Source organism: Podarcis bocagei (assembly GCF_964188305.1).
Source record: "Podarcis bocagei genome assembly, chromosome: 1".
NCBI lineage: Eukaryota > Metazoa > Chordata > Lepidosauria > Squamata > Lacertidae > Podarcis > Podarcis bocagei.
The window spans coordinates 139614574-139630868 of NC_138125.1; the positions used below are offsets into that span (position 1 = coordinate 139614574).

The window sequence follows — 16295 nt, forward strand, 5'->3', positions numbered from 1 at the left end:
TTCGTTGCTGGCTAAGATTTTTAATGTTTCTGTTAATCAGGAAAATTACTTTTCTTCTTTCTTTTTGCTCCTGTTCCTTTTTATATTAGATTTCAAAAATATTTTTTATTCTGGTGTATTATAAAAAGATACTTTGTATTGTTTATGAACTTTTGTATATCTTTTGATAAGTATCAATGAATATATATATATATTCTATAAAAACTGCAAACACCAGTGGTGAAAACTGTTTGTTAAATCAAGTCTGTTTAAAGATTTAGAGCAACCAGCCTATGCATGTTTTCCAGAAAACATATACCTTTTTGCACTGCATGCTTCAATGTTCTGCAAAATTGACTGTGATGGCCATATGGGCGAACTGAAGTCATTTGAATTGTCATTCTTGAAAAGTACACAAAATCCAACACTAAAATAAAATGTGCATCTAAAACAAATAAATTGAAAAATCCTTTCTGCATGTGAAATTATTCTCTCATTTTTACTATGAAGCCTGTGTTCAAAGGGCACAATCGACCAGGGCCTTGCAGAGCCAGGCAGAGGCCCGGGCCAGGTAGATAATGTGGCCCCCTTTGCGCCTCCGTGTTCACCCCAGTGCATCCCCTGCGATTGTGAATATGCTGACCGAGGGCCCCTTTGGAATCGGAGGCCCGGGCCAAGTGGCCCATATGGCCCCCCCTCTGCCTGGGCCTGCAATTGACTAGGAAGTAAGCCCCACTGAAATAAACAGCTATCTTCTCTGCACAGTTCCCATTCATGGGACCTGCCCCAGAATATCTTCTCTTTGAGCTAAAACCCTTAAAATAAAAGTAACTGAAGCGTATGACCAACTTAACTAATTTATTTGAAGGGACGCATGTGACAAGAACTGTTTCTTACACAAGATGCTAGCCTTATAAATACTTTAAAAACTTTTCAACAACTGTTACAAGTATCATGTCTCAGAGTATTTCCCTAAGCATTACACATTGCAGAAATGTTTTATTTGTTTGGAAGCTCTTCTCTCACTCAGTGGCTGTGGTTGTCTGGCAGTTACATTGCTAGTGGGATTGTGTTCGTTCGTGAAATATACATACTTGCAAACTGCTACAGAACTAGGAAAGCCCAGAGGTTTAAATAGCATCTTTTGATCAAATACATTTCCAAGTTCTACAAAATCATTACGGTTACACAGTATAATATCTCAGAAGCATTTGCAGACCTCCTGTTTTGAGTGCCTTTCAGGTGGGATGGAAGGTATGTACTGTATATGCAGCAGAATTAAAACAGGTGCCTCTTCCTATTCAGTCATTCAGTCATTTTGCATTGCATACCAACCAGGTCATTCTGTATTGCATGATGACTAAAACGTTTTAAAACTGTAATTCCTTTTGGAAGGAACTTGCCTAATAAGCTTTAATGCAGGGGAAGGTTTACAGTGGGGGTATAGTGAGGGTTAGACACACATAGATTCCTCATCTCTAGTTTACATAAAATTGTGTTGTGGCACAGCCAGGTGACAGGACAGGGTTAGCAGACAATCTTAATGACCTGAACTGGAATAAGTCTTTCCCTCAGGCAGCCTAGTCCAATGTTGTTTAGGACTTTATAAGTAAGTCAGAACAAAAATCTTAAACCAGGTTGGTCACATATAAGAAACCGGTGCTGCTCCTCTTTTAAGAGTGACATAACTTGTGCATGGTATGGTGCCTCACTCAGCAACTTAGCTGCTGCATTCTGTCCTAGTTGCAGGTTCCAGACCAGCCTTAAGAACACTCCCATATACAGCATATTACAATTGTCCAGTTTTCAGGTTATCAATGCATGAGTCACCATGTCACGGTTATCCCTGTCCAAAAATAATCATAGCTGTCAAAGGGGAGAAGCTGGCAAAACTATACTGAAATCACTGAAGCCTCCAGCAAGAAATGTGAGACTATGCACCAGCTCTTTTGAGGGAAGAGTGCAACCCCATCTAGAAAGGAGTACAACCAATGTCTAGGCAATTTGGGGAAGCCTGTGTATAAACTTGCATTATTAATCAACTTCCCATTCTGTAACATTGCATTTGGCCCTTCAAGCAGCAGAACCATTTTACTCACTGCCCACTATCTTGGAGAAAACAAATAAATAAATGCATGTTATCTTACTAAGATTAATACTGGAATTCAGTTGCTGATGCCCCAATGTAACTAAGTGTATACTGGCAAAGTGCAAGAATCCAGTGACATGTAATAGTTTCCAGATTCATTGTAAAAAAACCCCACACATCCGCATCTCCATAAATATGTAAGTATGTAAGTTTGCATACAGGTATAAACAGGGACGTGAAAAGGCTTGGTAGCAGTTGGTCCAGTTGATGGGCATCTATGTGATGGCTGGGGACAAGAGTAAGGCATCCCAAAAGAAAGAAGCTTATTTTTCCCCTACTTGATCTTGTTGTAACTACAGCCTGCTGATAGAATGCTCCTTCTGTGCTTACTTTCTGTGGGCTACGAAAACAGTGTGACACCATGGCTTAAGTTGGATGGTGGAGCGATGAGAGCGTCCAGCCAGGACTGCTGCATGACCACCACTGCTGGTACTCCTTGCCATATAATCCTTGTTCATTCACTCATTTCACCGTTCCATTTCCACCCCATCCCACCTACTAAAGGTACTTAAGAGATTAATTATAAATAACAGTTTTCATCTCCCAAAAACTTGTTTTCAAAAATGAATAGAGTTTTTCGAAGAGCCACACTGAATAGCAGTACAGAGTCATCCTGCTGTTGTGAGTCTGGGCTGTCTTGATTACTGTAAATGGGTATCATCTGAAATGTTTCCTGGTGGAGAACAGGAATATGACAAAATAACCTTAATTACTCCCTCTAAAAATAGGGTTGGCTTACTATCTGGAGTGCTTTAGCAAGGTAGCCTTTTATTCATAGCCTATAACCCTAGGAACTGTGCTGGTATATAAAAGTGGAATGCTGTTGTTATATCTCTATTGAGGTAACATTCCTGGGGTAAAACAAGTCACTCACTAGTGTCAGCAGGCAAAATGAAGAAAATCTGGTGTATAATATACAGGGGGGAAACACTGCCTCAGCCACTACAGACAATTAGGAACATTTTTACTGAAATTTAAGAAAAGTATTTTCCCATGATTTACAGGTTTTGCACTGTTCGCTCTGCATCTTTTCAGTGATGTTCCTGAAAATCACTTCAGTAAATTGTGTATCTGTTCTGTTAACTTTGTTCCATTTAGGTCCCAAACTGAGCAAAAGCGTGAAACATACAGCCCCAATATCAACACTAATTATCCTCAGCTATTTTTTGTACACAATTAAAGTCTTCTTTCAACGAAAGCTACATATTATCAGTGACCAACATGGCTAAAAATTTCACTAGGATCACAGCCTTAAATAAAAAATGGCTACATCTTGTTCAATCACTTCAGACTGCACCAACATATAAGGAGATTCTGGATGGACCAGACCCAAGTTCCATCTTGCCCAGCGTCCTCCACTCACAACGGTCAACCAGGTGTCTGTGGGAGACCTACAAGGAGGACATGGGCACAACAGCACCCTCCCCACTCCTGTGCCCCAGCAACTGGTACTCAGAGGCATGTTACTTTCAACATCAGAGTTATGCAGAGCCATCAGGACTTGTGGCCATTATCCCCCATTAGTTTGGTGGCAAATTCCAGTGTTTATTCACAGTATGAATAGTGCTTCTCTTTTGTCTGTCCTGATCTTCCAACATTTGGTTTCACTTTGTGGCCCTGGGTTCAAGTATTATGTGAGGAGGAGGAGGAGGAAAACTCTCTAGCCACTTTTTCTAAAGGACCTCCATGATGCAACCTTTCCTCATAGGAGTTTTTCAGCCCCTTGAACCTTTTGGTTGCTATTTTCTGATCTTTTCCAGCTTAACTTCAACGTGCTTTTTAAGGAGCAGCAACCAGAACTGTATACAATATTCCAAATACAACTGCAATTAGATTTTTATAACAGCATAATAGTATTGGTAGTTTTGCTTTCAGTCCCTTTCCTAATGATCCTTAACACACCTCTTTTACAGCTGCTGCACTCTGAGTGAACATCTTCACTGAGGTATTGCTGGGACCACACCTTCTACCTACGATGGACCTGCTATCAAAATATGAAATCCAGCAGCGTTTATGGGGAGGGGCACACTAAACAGCATTCTAACACGTCAAGGAGAACACTTGGCTACCATACTTCTCCTTATTGGAGCGACAGATTTTCTGTGGCGAGGGGATGTGGTGTGTATGGAGTTCAAGCATGTAAACTCCAACCTACAATCTGAAATGGTACACCCCAATGAGACCTCTGCCTCTAAAATAAACTGCGTACCTACTGATTGAATCAACCAGAATCTAAATCAATGTTTTGTTACACACACACACAACCACTACAAAAAATTATACGCAAAAGGGTTTAGCCATGCAACTATCATAAAATATTATGGGTGGATGCTAAACAGTTTACCCTGGAACGAAGTCACACTAAGTTCAATGAGACTTCCTTGTGAATATGCTTAAGGCTGCAGCCTAATCACATTTCACTGCAGTTGCTATTTATTTTTATAGTAAGTCATTTCTATTAGACTTCTGGAAGGTGAGTAAAATGATAGTAATGCAGCAGATAGGCTGAAGGGCTCATAAAATAAAAATATCAATGTTCCATTGCCAAACCTGCAAATATATTTCATAAAGCTACTCAAAGGAAAAGAAATGTCCATGATCAAGATCTATAAAACTTGACATATGCTATGACTTATTGCCAACCTATTTTCCAGTTAAACAATAGTAGTAAAGTGATATTGCAAACAGCATTTGAGTTTCCTGTTTTGATTTTCAAGTCTCCATCCAAACATGAACACCCTTAACCTTTTAGCGAATTTGCTAATACAAATAACATATAAATGCTGCTTCCTAATATAAAAATGCAAATCCCTCAAAAAGCCTCCATATTTCAGTTTGTACATATTTTGCTTAACATTAGCATCTTGTACTTCAAAACTTGGTAACAAAATGTTTTTTAAAACAGAAAAGCTCAGAGTCAATTCAGGCTGTATACAAAGGAATCCTCATGGAGCCAACACTCCCCCTTCCCATTCCTCAGCACATCCACTCAACACACCAAGCCATTAATTGAATGAGATGCCTGTAAATGTTTCCCATATCAATGTCTGGCCTGTAACAGGCAGTGTACTGACCATGCGCACAACCTGCAGGAAGGAAAGCGGATACAAAACTCTGTTGATTCCTGCAGGAATCTCTCTAAGCATGGAGGACTGTTTCTATGGTGGACTAGACAGTGTCTGCAGTATTTATTTAATGATATGATGGACTATCTCATCCCCAGGGCAACCTCTGCTCCCAGGCAATCAGGAAAGAGAACTGACGCAGCATTCAAAATCCACTCAGTGACATCTCAACTCCCACAGTAGCTCGGAAAGCATTTCATTCATTTTGCAGATTTAACAATGTTTTCCCACCATAGCCCTTCAGAGCTCACACCCATTTGCCTGGTCCACGTGAATCACTGTGTCTCAAAGCGTAACATTCATTAAATCATTTTAGGGTTTAACATGCAGGAGAATTTTGAATGCCTAACCATTTGCACAATCTTTGAAAAGCATTTTTTTCTGTTCAGGTTTGGGATTTCAATATATAGGGAAACGTTTACCTTTAGTGACAGGAATTTGAATGTAGCTTCCAGACTCTAAGCTTTGTAAAGTGGCTTGTAAACCTGTAATCTGAACAATGAAGGGGAAAAGACATTGAGAACTTTCATTTCTCCCATTAAGAAAATCAGATATATGTGTGAATGCATGCAAAATAATCAGTCTAAAATATCTCAATGTGGTAAGAATCTGAGTGCCTATAGAAATCAATATATTAGTTATTCTTCAACATACTTTTAAACAATGCTTTCCATGTACTCAGTCAGGGTAATTAAAGTGAAGTAAACAATCTTTCCACCTTCTCAAGATCACTTCACATAGTTCGTCAGTAACTCTCAGGCAAAGGGGAATCAGCACTCAAGCTTACAGGTGGCCTAAATTATCCAGCAGGAATTTAGCCTGCAAATTACCACCACACTCTGGCCAAAGATGGGAAATGCAAGGAAGCCAGCTGTATCAACTACAGCTGAGCCAAAATTTATCAAAAGCCATTTATTCTTCAAAAATATTAAGACTTCTCTTTTTCTCTCAAAAACGTCACTTTGCAGTGTTTTTCAAAATACTCTCCACCATCTACCCTTCATGGTGCCCTGGAACATAATTAAGTTCAAATATCTTCAGGGTTGTCACATGGAAGATGCAGCAAACTTGTTTTCTCCTGCTCTGGAGGGTAGGACTTGGAATAAATGACTTCAAGTTACAAGAAAGGAGATTCCAACTAGACATCAGGAGGAACTTTCTGACAGTAAGAGCTGATCGATAGTGGAACGCACTCCCTTGGGAGCTTGTGGTCTCTCCTTCCTTTTTTTGAGCAGAGGCTGGGTGACCATCTGTCTTGGATTCTTTAGTTGAGATTCCTGCATTTCAAAGGGTTGGACCAGACAACCCTTGGGGGTCTCTTCCAACTCCATGATTTTATGATTCTATGAAGTCTGGAGCATTTTGGTTGATGCAAAATTGTGGCCAGGCTACCCAAAAACAACCCAAACATTTAAAGCGCATACTCCGACCAAGAATCCTAGGAACTGTAGTCTGTTTTGGATGCTGGAAATTGTAGCTCTGTGTGGGGCTAATTACAGTTCTTAGGATTCTTGGGGGGGTGGGGAATCAAATACGCTTTATTTGTATCAATAAGGCAGCATGATCCTGTGAATGCTTCCAGGGCTGTCTTGCTCAACAGTCTGAGCATCGAGGAGATCTGCCCTTATTGCATATAGGTTGCCTTTGCCTTCTTGGCCCTTTGCTTTTGCCATGCTCTGTCACAACTGAACAGGAGATGTGCCTGACAAGGAGGGAAATGAATGTATCAGATCTGACCCACACTGGGATAATATGCATCAAACATACATTCTTCACAGTGTGGCCTAGAAGTGAGGTCACGTACACTTCTATGAAATATATACCGACAGTTGTTTTGCATATTTATACTGAAGACACCTGAGGCTTTAACTCTTGCAAAATCTAACAAGTGCCTCAATCGTTTTAGTGAGGCTAATAAAGGGAATGATGAATTCTGCTCCTTTTCTTGAAATAATCTTATCCATCTATTTAATTGAGTCAAAATTGGGAGAACCTTGACATTAGATGCAGAACAGTGTTATGAATTTAGCAGCAGAACACATTATTCATTTTCTCAAGGCTTGTTTGAGGCATAAACCTCACTGAAATGAATGGAGGCAGCATAGCAGTGACACTTGGGAGATTCTGCATGGCTGACAATAATATCAGGATTCACCAGTGTGAAAGAGTGAAACCATTATGCAGTGGGTTATATTATCCTTTTACCCACTGTATAAGTAGGATGACGTGACAGAGACACCACTTGCCCTACACATAACCTTGCATTTTCCAAAACTGAAAATAAAAAAATAACCCCATTTAAACATGTTTCAGGGTCTTAACTGAAAAGCCAGATATCAGCTTGCTGAGAGGCTTTGGAAAGGAAACAGGCCAAGCACAGCAGCACTCTTAGAGCTCTTTCATTGGCATACAGCCTAACACAGTCCAGCGCATGGATCCAATTCTGCTAGAAGGCAGAAAGAACTCAGAGACATGCAATTCTGGCCAGCAACTGTTGATTCAACAGCAGCAGCCAGCAGGACATATTTTAATTCATTTTATTCATAGGTATAGCTATATAAGAGAAAAAATCCTTGTGAATTTGTATGCTGCTGGGGTCTGGCATAGTGTGTGTGTGTGTGTGTGTGTGTGTGTGTGTGTGTGTGTGTGTGTAGAGATTGGTTTATTAACCTGGCAAAGAAATGACAAGCTACCAATTACACCTCTGAAGAGAAGTTTGATGGTGCTTGCTTGCCAATCACCAGATCCAGCAGATGGCACTTGAAAGCAGCAAGCCACAGCTTTCTTCAGAATACAGAATTATCCCTCCCACACCTCAGGTAATCTCTCCATTTTATATTCAGTGATATGACCCACTGATTTTAAACTAAGAAGAGCTCTGTGCACTTGACATCCAAGAAAAACTCAAAATCGCTAATGCCCCACATTCTTTGTGCATTACATATTCTTGGGTTTTATACGTGGTAGGGACACAGGTGGTGCTGTGGTCTAAACCACTGAGCCTCTTGGGCTTGCCGATTGGAAGGTTGGTGGCTTGAATCTGTGCAATGGGGTGAGCTCCCATTGTTCTGACCCAGCTTCTGCCAAGCTAGCAGTTCGAAAGTATACCAATGCAAGTAGATAAATAGGTACTGCTGTGATAGGAAGGTAAACAGCATTTCTGTGCACTCTGGCTTCCATCATGGTGTTCCATTGTGCCAGAAGTGGTTTAGTCATGCTGGCCACATAACCCAGAAAGCTGTCTGTAGATAAACGCCGGCTCCCTCAGCCTGAAGCGAGATGGGCGTGGCACCCCATAGTTGCCTTTGACTGGACTTAACCGTCCAGGGGTCCTTTACCTTTTTAACCTTGTGTTTTGAGTATAGAAATGGAAACTTAAACCAGTATGTATGATTATGATTATGATCTTTCTTTATTTCCCTTCCTTATTTCATCCTCAACACAACCCTGTCAGGGGGTTAAGCTGAGAGAACGTGACTGGCCCAAGGTCACCCAGTGAGTTTCATGGTTGAGTGGAGATCTGACTCCTTGTCTCCCACATCCTAGTCCCACACTCTAACCATGACTCTACATTAGTCTACATTAGACAGTAAAGAGATCAGTGCTTTCTGAATCTCTAGGTTAAACACACTACAGGTTTTTACCTGCCCAACCACTCTGTCTCTTTCTAAGCTTGTGAGCATCTTCTCTCGCAGTAAAATCTCATATTTCTCATTCAACTGCTTTAACAGTGGCTCATATGATGCATAATGTGTCTTCAGTCTACAAATAAATAAAGAAAAAAATTATACAATGGTCACAAGGCAAGAAATATTCTGTAGCATTTAATTCTCAGAAGAAAGACGTTTCTTGGTTAACTGTAAGAATTATACAATCCAAGTTCTTTCAAACTAACCCAAATGTTCAGGTCTGAAGATTGGAAAAATATTGATTAACACAAAGTAGAATAGTTGGATGTCATCCTAGAGTGAATGTTTTGAATAATTTATTTTATGTAACTGACAGACAGAAAATCAGAAGTCATTTTTATTTTATTTTATTTCTTTTCTCCTTCTCTATTATTTTGTTTTTTCTTCTTTGGTATCCTCTGCTCTGGCCATTATTGGGATTCAAGGACGGTTGGTGGAAGGACCCTGAGTGAGAGGCAAAGAAGTGAAGATCTCCCAGGGTGAGAGATTGGGAGGAAGAAGGAAATCTCCCAGGTGAGAGCTGGGAAGGTCCAACACTTTCTGTGGGTGACAAGGGTTAAGAGCTGCCTTTGAGAGAGGACTCTGCATTTTCTTTTCTCTTTCCTTTCTGTTTTTGTTTTTATTTACATTAGTTTCTTTTATCTTACTGGAAAAGCTTTAATAAAATCTTATGAAAAACAAACTATTCCAAATGTTTATTATTATTATTATTATTATTATTATTATTATTATTATTATTTATTATTATTATTGTTATTATTATTATTTATACCCCGCCCATCTGGCTGGGCCTCCCCAGCCACTCTGGGTGGCTTCCCAAAAAATATTAAAATACTGTAATACATCAAACAATGTTGATGGAGGTGGGAGTTTTCATTTTCCAAATTATCAAAGTACATTAAATGAATTACCGTATTTTTCGTCCCATAAGACGCACTTTTCCCCCTCCAAAAATGAAGGGGAAATGTGCCTGCGTCTTATGGGGCGAATGCAGGCTTTGGCTGAAGCCTGGAGAGCGAGGGGGGTCGGTGCGTACCGACCCCTCTCGCTCTCCAGGCTTCAGGAAGCTCTGCGCAACCCTCGGGAGACCGGCTCCGAGGGTTGCACAGAGCTGCCTGCGCTCCTGGGACCAGCGCAGTTCTGCCCGGCCACCGGGAGCCGGGGGAGAAGCTCCGCCCCGCTCCCGGGGCCGTGCAGAGCTGCCTGCGCTCCTGGGACCAGCGCAGCTCTGCCCGGCCACCGGGAGCCGGGGGAGAAGCTCCGCCCCGCTCCCGGTGGCCCTGCAGAGCTGCCTGCGCTCCTGGGACCAGCGCAGCTCTGCCCTGCCACCGGGAGCCGGGGGAGAAGCTCCGCCCCGCTCCCGGGGGCCGTGCAGAGCTGCCTGCGCTCCTGGAACCAGCGCAGCTCTGCCCGGCCACCGGGAGCCGGGGGAGAAGCTCCGCCCCGCTCCCGGGGGCCGTGCAGAGCTGCCTGCGCTCCTGGGACCAGCGCAGCTCTGCCCGGCCACCGGGAGCCGGGGGAGAAGCTCCGCCCCGCTCCCGGGGGCCGTGCAGAGCTGCCTGTGGTCCTGGCACCAGCGCAGCTCTGCCTGGCCACCGGGAGCCGGGGGAGAAGCTCCGCCCCACTCCCGGTGGCCCTGCAGAGCTGCCTGCGCTCCTGGGACCAGCGCAGCTCTGCCCGGCCACCGGGAGCCGGGGGAGAAGCTCCGCCCCACTCCCGGTGGCCCTGCAGAGCTGCCTGTGCTCCTGGGACCAGCGCAGCTCTGCCCGGCCACCGGGAGCCGGGGGAGAAGCTCCGCCGCGCTCCCGGTGGCCCTGCAGAGCTGCCTGTGGTCCTGGCACCAGCGCAGCTCTGCCCGGCCACCGGGAGCCGGGGGAGAAGCTCCGCCCCGCTCCCGGGGGCCGTGCAGAGCTGCCTGCGCTCCTGGGACCAGCGCAGCTCTGCCCGGCCACCGGGAGCCGGGGGAGAAGCTCCGCCCCGCTCCCGGTGGCCCTGCAGAGCTGCCTGCGGTCCTGGGACCAGCGCAGCTCTGCCCGGCCACCGGGAGCCGGGGGAGAAGCTCCGCCCCACTCCCGGTGGCCCTGCAGAGCTGCCTGCGCTCCTGGGACCAGCGCAGCTCTGCCCGGCCACCGGGAGCCGGGGGAGAAGCTCCGCCCCGCTCCCGGGGGCCGTGCAGAGCTGCCTGCGCTCCTGGGACCAGCGCAGCTCTGCCCGGCCACCGGGAGCCGGGGGAGAAGCTCCGCTCCGCTCCCGGTGGCCCAGCAGAGCTGCCTGCGCTCCTGGGAGCAGCGCAGCTCTGCGCCGCCATCCCGAGCGGGGCGCTAAGTCCCGCCCCGCTCGGGATGGTGGCACAGAGCTGCCTGCCGTCGCGGGACTGCAGGCAGGTCTACGCCGCCATCCCGAGCGGGGCGCTAAGTCCCGCCCCGCTCGGGATGGCGGCACAGAGCTGCCTGCCCTCCCGGGACTGGTGCACTTCTCCCCATCGCCAGCCCCACAAGCTCGGGGGACAGCGGGGAGGCAGAGCGTGCCTTCCCACTGTTCCCCGACCTGGTTCTTCCAGCCCCGCACCTGGGGGAGAAATAAAATTTTTTTTCTTTATTTCCCCCCCAAAAAAACTAGGTGCGTCTTATGGGCCGGAGCGTCTTATGGGGCGCAAAATACGGTAAATATGCTGGTCCATATTAAAATTTGTTTCTTTCTACCAGATGAATGTTATGTCTATCCCTGGTGCAAACAAAATGAACATATGAACTGACAACCAAGCAAATTACAATTAAGAAAGATCAACTAAAATGTATTTCTCTAGTATTAATTACAACAGAACCTAAATTTAGAATGTTCCACCAAATTAAGTAGAAAGTCAAGTTTTCATTATGGATGGTGAGTCTATTTGCTATGTAATTCACAAGAAACTGCTTAGCACACATCATTTAACAAGTTCAGAAAGTCACAATATTCTTTTTCTGACTTCTACATAGAGAGGCAATTTCTAATATAGGCAGGTTGCTTAGATCTAACTAATCCTCTGCATGTAATCTGTGCAATCAACAAATTTGCCTGCAAAGTGTTTGAAACCTTCTAGAGCTTATCAACGATGACATTTTTTTTAATGGGAGGCCTGCCCCTTAGGCTGTTTGTTCAGATGAACATAGCCCCTGTTGTTCCACCCAGTTCCTAAGAGATTTTTTTCGGTCTAAATATGAATGTCTTCAGCAGGTGCTGAAAAGAGTACAGTGAAGGCACCTGCCTGATATCAATAGGCAGGGAATTCCAAAGTGTGGGTGCTGTCACACTAAACAATCAACTTTTTACAGGTGTGGAACTGGTATCATGTGGCACTTTTAAAAGTGTCAATTCTGCTGATCAAAGTGGTTGAGTAGGCACATATGGGGTAAGGCAATCTCACAGGTAAACTAGTCCCAAGTTGTTAAGGGCTTTATATACTAATAATAACACCTTGAACTGAGCCTGGTAGCAGATCGACAACCAGTGCAGACATCTGAGCACAGGTCTCACTCCTGTCCACAATTATGCTGCAGCATTCTGCACTAACTGCAGCTTCCGGATCAAACACGAGGGAAGCCCCACATAGAGCACACTGCAGTAATCAAATCTTGAAGTAACTAATGCATGAGGTACTGTGGCCAGGCTCTCCCAGTCCAAGAATGGCAAATGCAGTTGGTAAAAGATACTTCTTGCCACTGAGGCTACCTGTATCAATTCAGCCTCTTAGTTCTTTGTTATACAGTGGTACCTCGGGTTACATACGCTTCAAGTTACATACGCTTCATGTTACAGACTCCGCTAACCCAGAAATAGTACCTCGAGTTAAGAACTTTGCTTCAGGATGAGAACAGAAATTGTGCTCCGGCGGCACAGCAGCAGCAGGAGGCCCCAGTAGCTAAAGTGGTCTTCAGGTTAAGAACAGTTTCAGGTTAAGAACGGACCTCCGGAACGAATTAAGTTCTTAACCCGAGGTACCACTGTACAGGTGAATCCCCATTTATGCATGAGCTGGAGGCACAGCAGGGCTTTGCTGAGGCTCTTCAGGTTTCTTCCGCCACTTCCGGGTTTCCAGGGCTGTGCATGTAAGTGGTTGTGCATGAATTGAACACATGTAAATAGGGGGATGTTGTAAATATCATTCTTAGGTAATGCTGGCTCTTCTCTTGAAGACCAAGTGGGTTTAGAACCCTGTTTGTAATCGTTTACCTTTTGATGTCATTAATGAGCCTGTTTTTTTCCTGCACCACTCGTTTATGATGCATTCGATGGAAGTCACGCTCTTTCTGCAGTTTTAGCAGTGCTTCTTTAGCTTTGCTGCATGAAAGAAAAAGGAGAAAATGAATGCTTTCTGGATAAAGGAATATAAGACAAAAAAAGCAGGGGGACATACACAACACTCCTAACCTTTAACAGCACGCATTCAAATCAGCAGGGAATACTGCTGAGTAAACTTGCTTAAGCACACACTGAAATCATGGTGAAATCTCAGACAAAATTAATGTCTGAATTGGACAAAATGACAGGAAGGATTCAAAACCTGCGGGACCAGAGATTTACAGAAGATTGGAAGAAGTATATGAATTATTTGAAGAGCAACTGTAATCAACAAATTACGCTAGTAGGACTACAAGAAGTTTTGTAAGGAGGAATATACAAAGTGTTACAAAGTAGAAAAAGATAGAGATATTCGTTATGAGTTTGAAATGTAATAGGGAAGATAAGAAATGCATACTGAGAGATTAGACTGGAAAATTTTCAGGCAGGATTGATGGAAGTCAAAAATTTGAATAATATGTAAAAGTATGTTTAATTACTGTTGAAAATGATATGTTAAAAAAACTAATAAAAAAATTATATATAAAGAAATCATGGTGAAATCAGCTTCCTCATTTGTGCCCCTTCTCTTTCCTATTTCCCTTTGCACTGGATTCAGTTTCTGGAATACATGCTGACATTGAACACTTTTATCTGATATACTGTAGTGCAGCCATTTCCTGTTACTGTCCCTCATACTGAAGCTACGTACTTCAAGTACTCTAGACTTGAAGCTGCTAGATCATATTTTGATTGACAGTATACTTGTTAACCTTGCTGAGTGTGTTTCTGGTCCTGGGTACCACAAACAGGGACAACTGGCCAACATATCTCATAGTAATGTCTACAAGGAAGCGTGTTTCCAAAGAAATATTAGCACCTTGAATATCAAGCTCACAAAACTACTACTGCCTAGGACTTTCCCCCTTTAAATGTCTATGCATTTCATTTTCTGTCAGGAAGGAACATACAAGACAGATGCACCAAACATTTTAAGGACAAATGCTTACTGCTGCCTCTCACCAACACGGTAGATCTCCCTCTCTCACATAAAACATGTAAATTACTTAGTGTTTTGTGATTTTTTTTCTGTATGGCATGCATTCTCAAAAGTAAATCAATAATGCTATAAAGGTTCCTGTTCCTGTATAGCCAGCTCATAGATCCAATATGGCCTTTCAAAAATTGTGAAATGTAAAATGTAGCAAACATACATGCATTCATTAAAATGGCTACAGCATGCAATAATTTCTTTTGTAAATAGTTATGCTTTTTATTTGTATCCCACAATACCTTCTAGGCTCAGAAAATTGACAGGATTTAGTTACATATAAACATAAACTGCTTAAGTAACATGGCATGTATCTCTGGTCAGTCTGCATTGCCATCTTTTCTAAACGCAGTGGTTTACACCTATATTAACTTCAGCACCACAATGTTATTATTTAGACCTATTCATATATAACAATCCCAGTGCAATTAAACTACTGCTTATCTTTACATGGTTTCTGTTCTGGATTTTTTTTAAGTTGATATACTATATGTCTTTGTATAGAGCAAGGAAGTGTAGCAAATAAAATTTTTAAAAGGCATGGTACTAAGCCATCTTCCGTCCATTTATTTTATTTTACTTAATTATACAATTAGCAGAGAACCATTTGAACTGGAAAGCCTGGATGCCTTCAGAAGGCTGAACAAAAGCTTTGCTTTATGGATTGATTGTGTTTCTGATTACCAGCCACAAATACACACACACACACCCTCACACACACACACACACCCTGCCCATCTGACTGGGTTGCCCCAACCTGAATACTAGCCTTTCTCCCCATGAACCCACTTGATCCCTTCAAGTTTAGACCCATGAATTGTGATGGGTCTGCAGTTTTGTGTAATGGCTTGGTACACTGGCTTTCCCAGCTCTCTCCTGTTCTTAGAATTCCATAAATCTGCTCACTTGGCAGCTTATTGTAACATGTTCATGTTGGGCACAGTCTAGTCAGACATAAGCACTCTTAAATCACTTTTACTTCAATGCTCTTTGCAATTAAACCTGTAAGTTCTGTAAATAAATACATTCAAATCTTGTTGAACACATGCTTAACTTTCCTTTTGAAATTAACAGAAATTGTGGTTAATTTGGCAGGATCTTTCCCCAGGTGAACAGCAGAAGACCCATTAGCAATAACAAAAACCTACTTGGCTGCTATTTTATAGCTCTCCATTTCCTTCTTGAGATATTTGTTTTCCCTTTCCAAATGTTGATTGCAGGTGTATGCATCTGGAACAAATCCAATGTCTTTAGGTTCAAGTATACCTCTCTGCATTAGCTCATACCTGAAATTAAAATGAAAAGTGTTTCTTTTTCTCCCTCTCTTCCTGGCCCCAAGGATTAGAAAGATCCATGAGTGGGGCGCCCAGTTGTAGACTGATCAAAATAGAGTTTACTACTTGATGGGAATGTTAAACACAGCAGGAGACCCATAGGTTAAAATGCAATATACTTCCTCTTTCTAGAAAGCTATTACAATATTGTTGTCATTGCTTTAGAAAATTCAAGGGGAAAGGGAACACTTAGCAAGAAATGCATTAAAATTAAAACATGTCACAGTTTGGGGGTGTTCATTGAACCAACACTGTCATTAGAGTCTCAATGCCTCAGTGGCTCAAAGTTGTTGCTTTTTTATCAGCTTCTGCTGACCATACCTAAATGGAAATAGCTTGGTCACAGTTCGCCATAGTCTAGTAACCTCCCTTTTAGTTTTATTGCAATGTGTTGTACATGAAGTTGCCTTGAAAAATGATACAGAAACTGCAGCCGGTCCAGAACAGGGCTTCTACTCAAGATGAAGAACTATCCCTTCTACCAACCAACAGGTTTGGGGCTGCCTTGTTAACCTGCCCTGTAGCAAAGTAGAGCTGCTGTTTACCGGTTATTCCAGGTCATCCATGAAAACTATCATCCATGATTTAAGCTAGGATGAGCAGGCTGACCTGGCCTGTGTCACCAAGACCTGAGGAAATGAGCTGGGT

The 16295-nt window shown here is 43.1% G+C and overlaps 1 protein-coding gene across 2 annotated transcripts in view; it reads right to left on the reverse strand.

Annotated features, from left to right (window-relative positions):
* SPAG16 (sperm associated antigen 16) overlaps positions 1–16295 on the reverse strand; it is a 466237-nt gene that overhangs the window by 427693 nt on the left and 22249 nt on the right. For both annotated transcript variants that reach the window (XM_081172704.1, XM_081172703.1), the window contains exons 5-8: positions 15462–15599; positions 13155–13262; positions 8898–9015; positions 5676–5745 (exon numbers count right to left, since the gene is read on the reverse strand). In XM_081172704.1, the coding sequence (XP_081028830.1) occupies positions 5676–5745; positions 8898–9015; positions 13155–13262; positions 15462–15599 (434 nt within the window). The remainder of the gene's footprint in view (positions 1–5675; positions 5746–8897; positions 9016–13154; positions 13263–15461; positions 15600–16295) is intronic.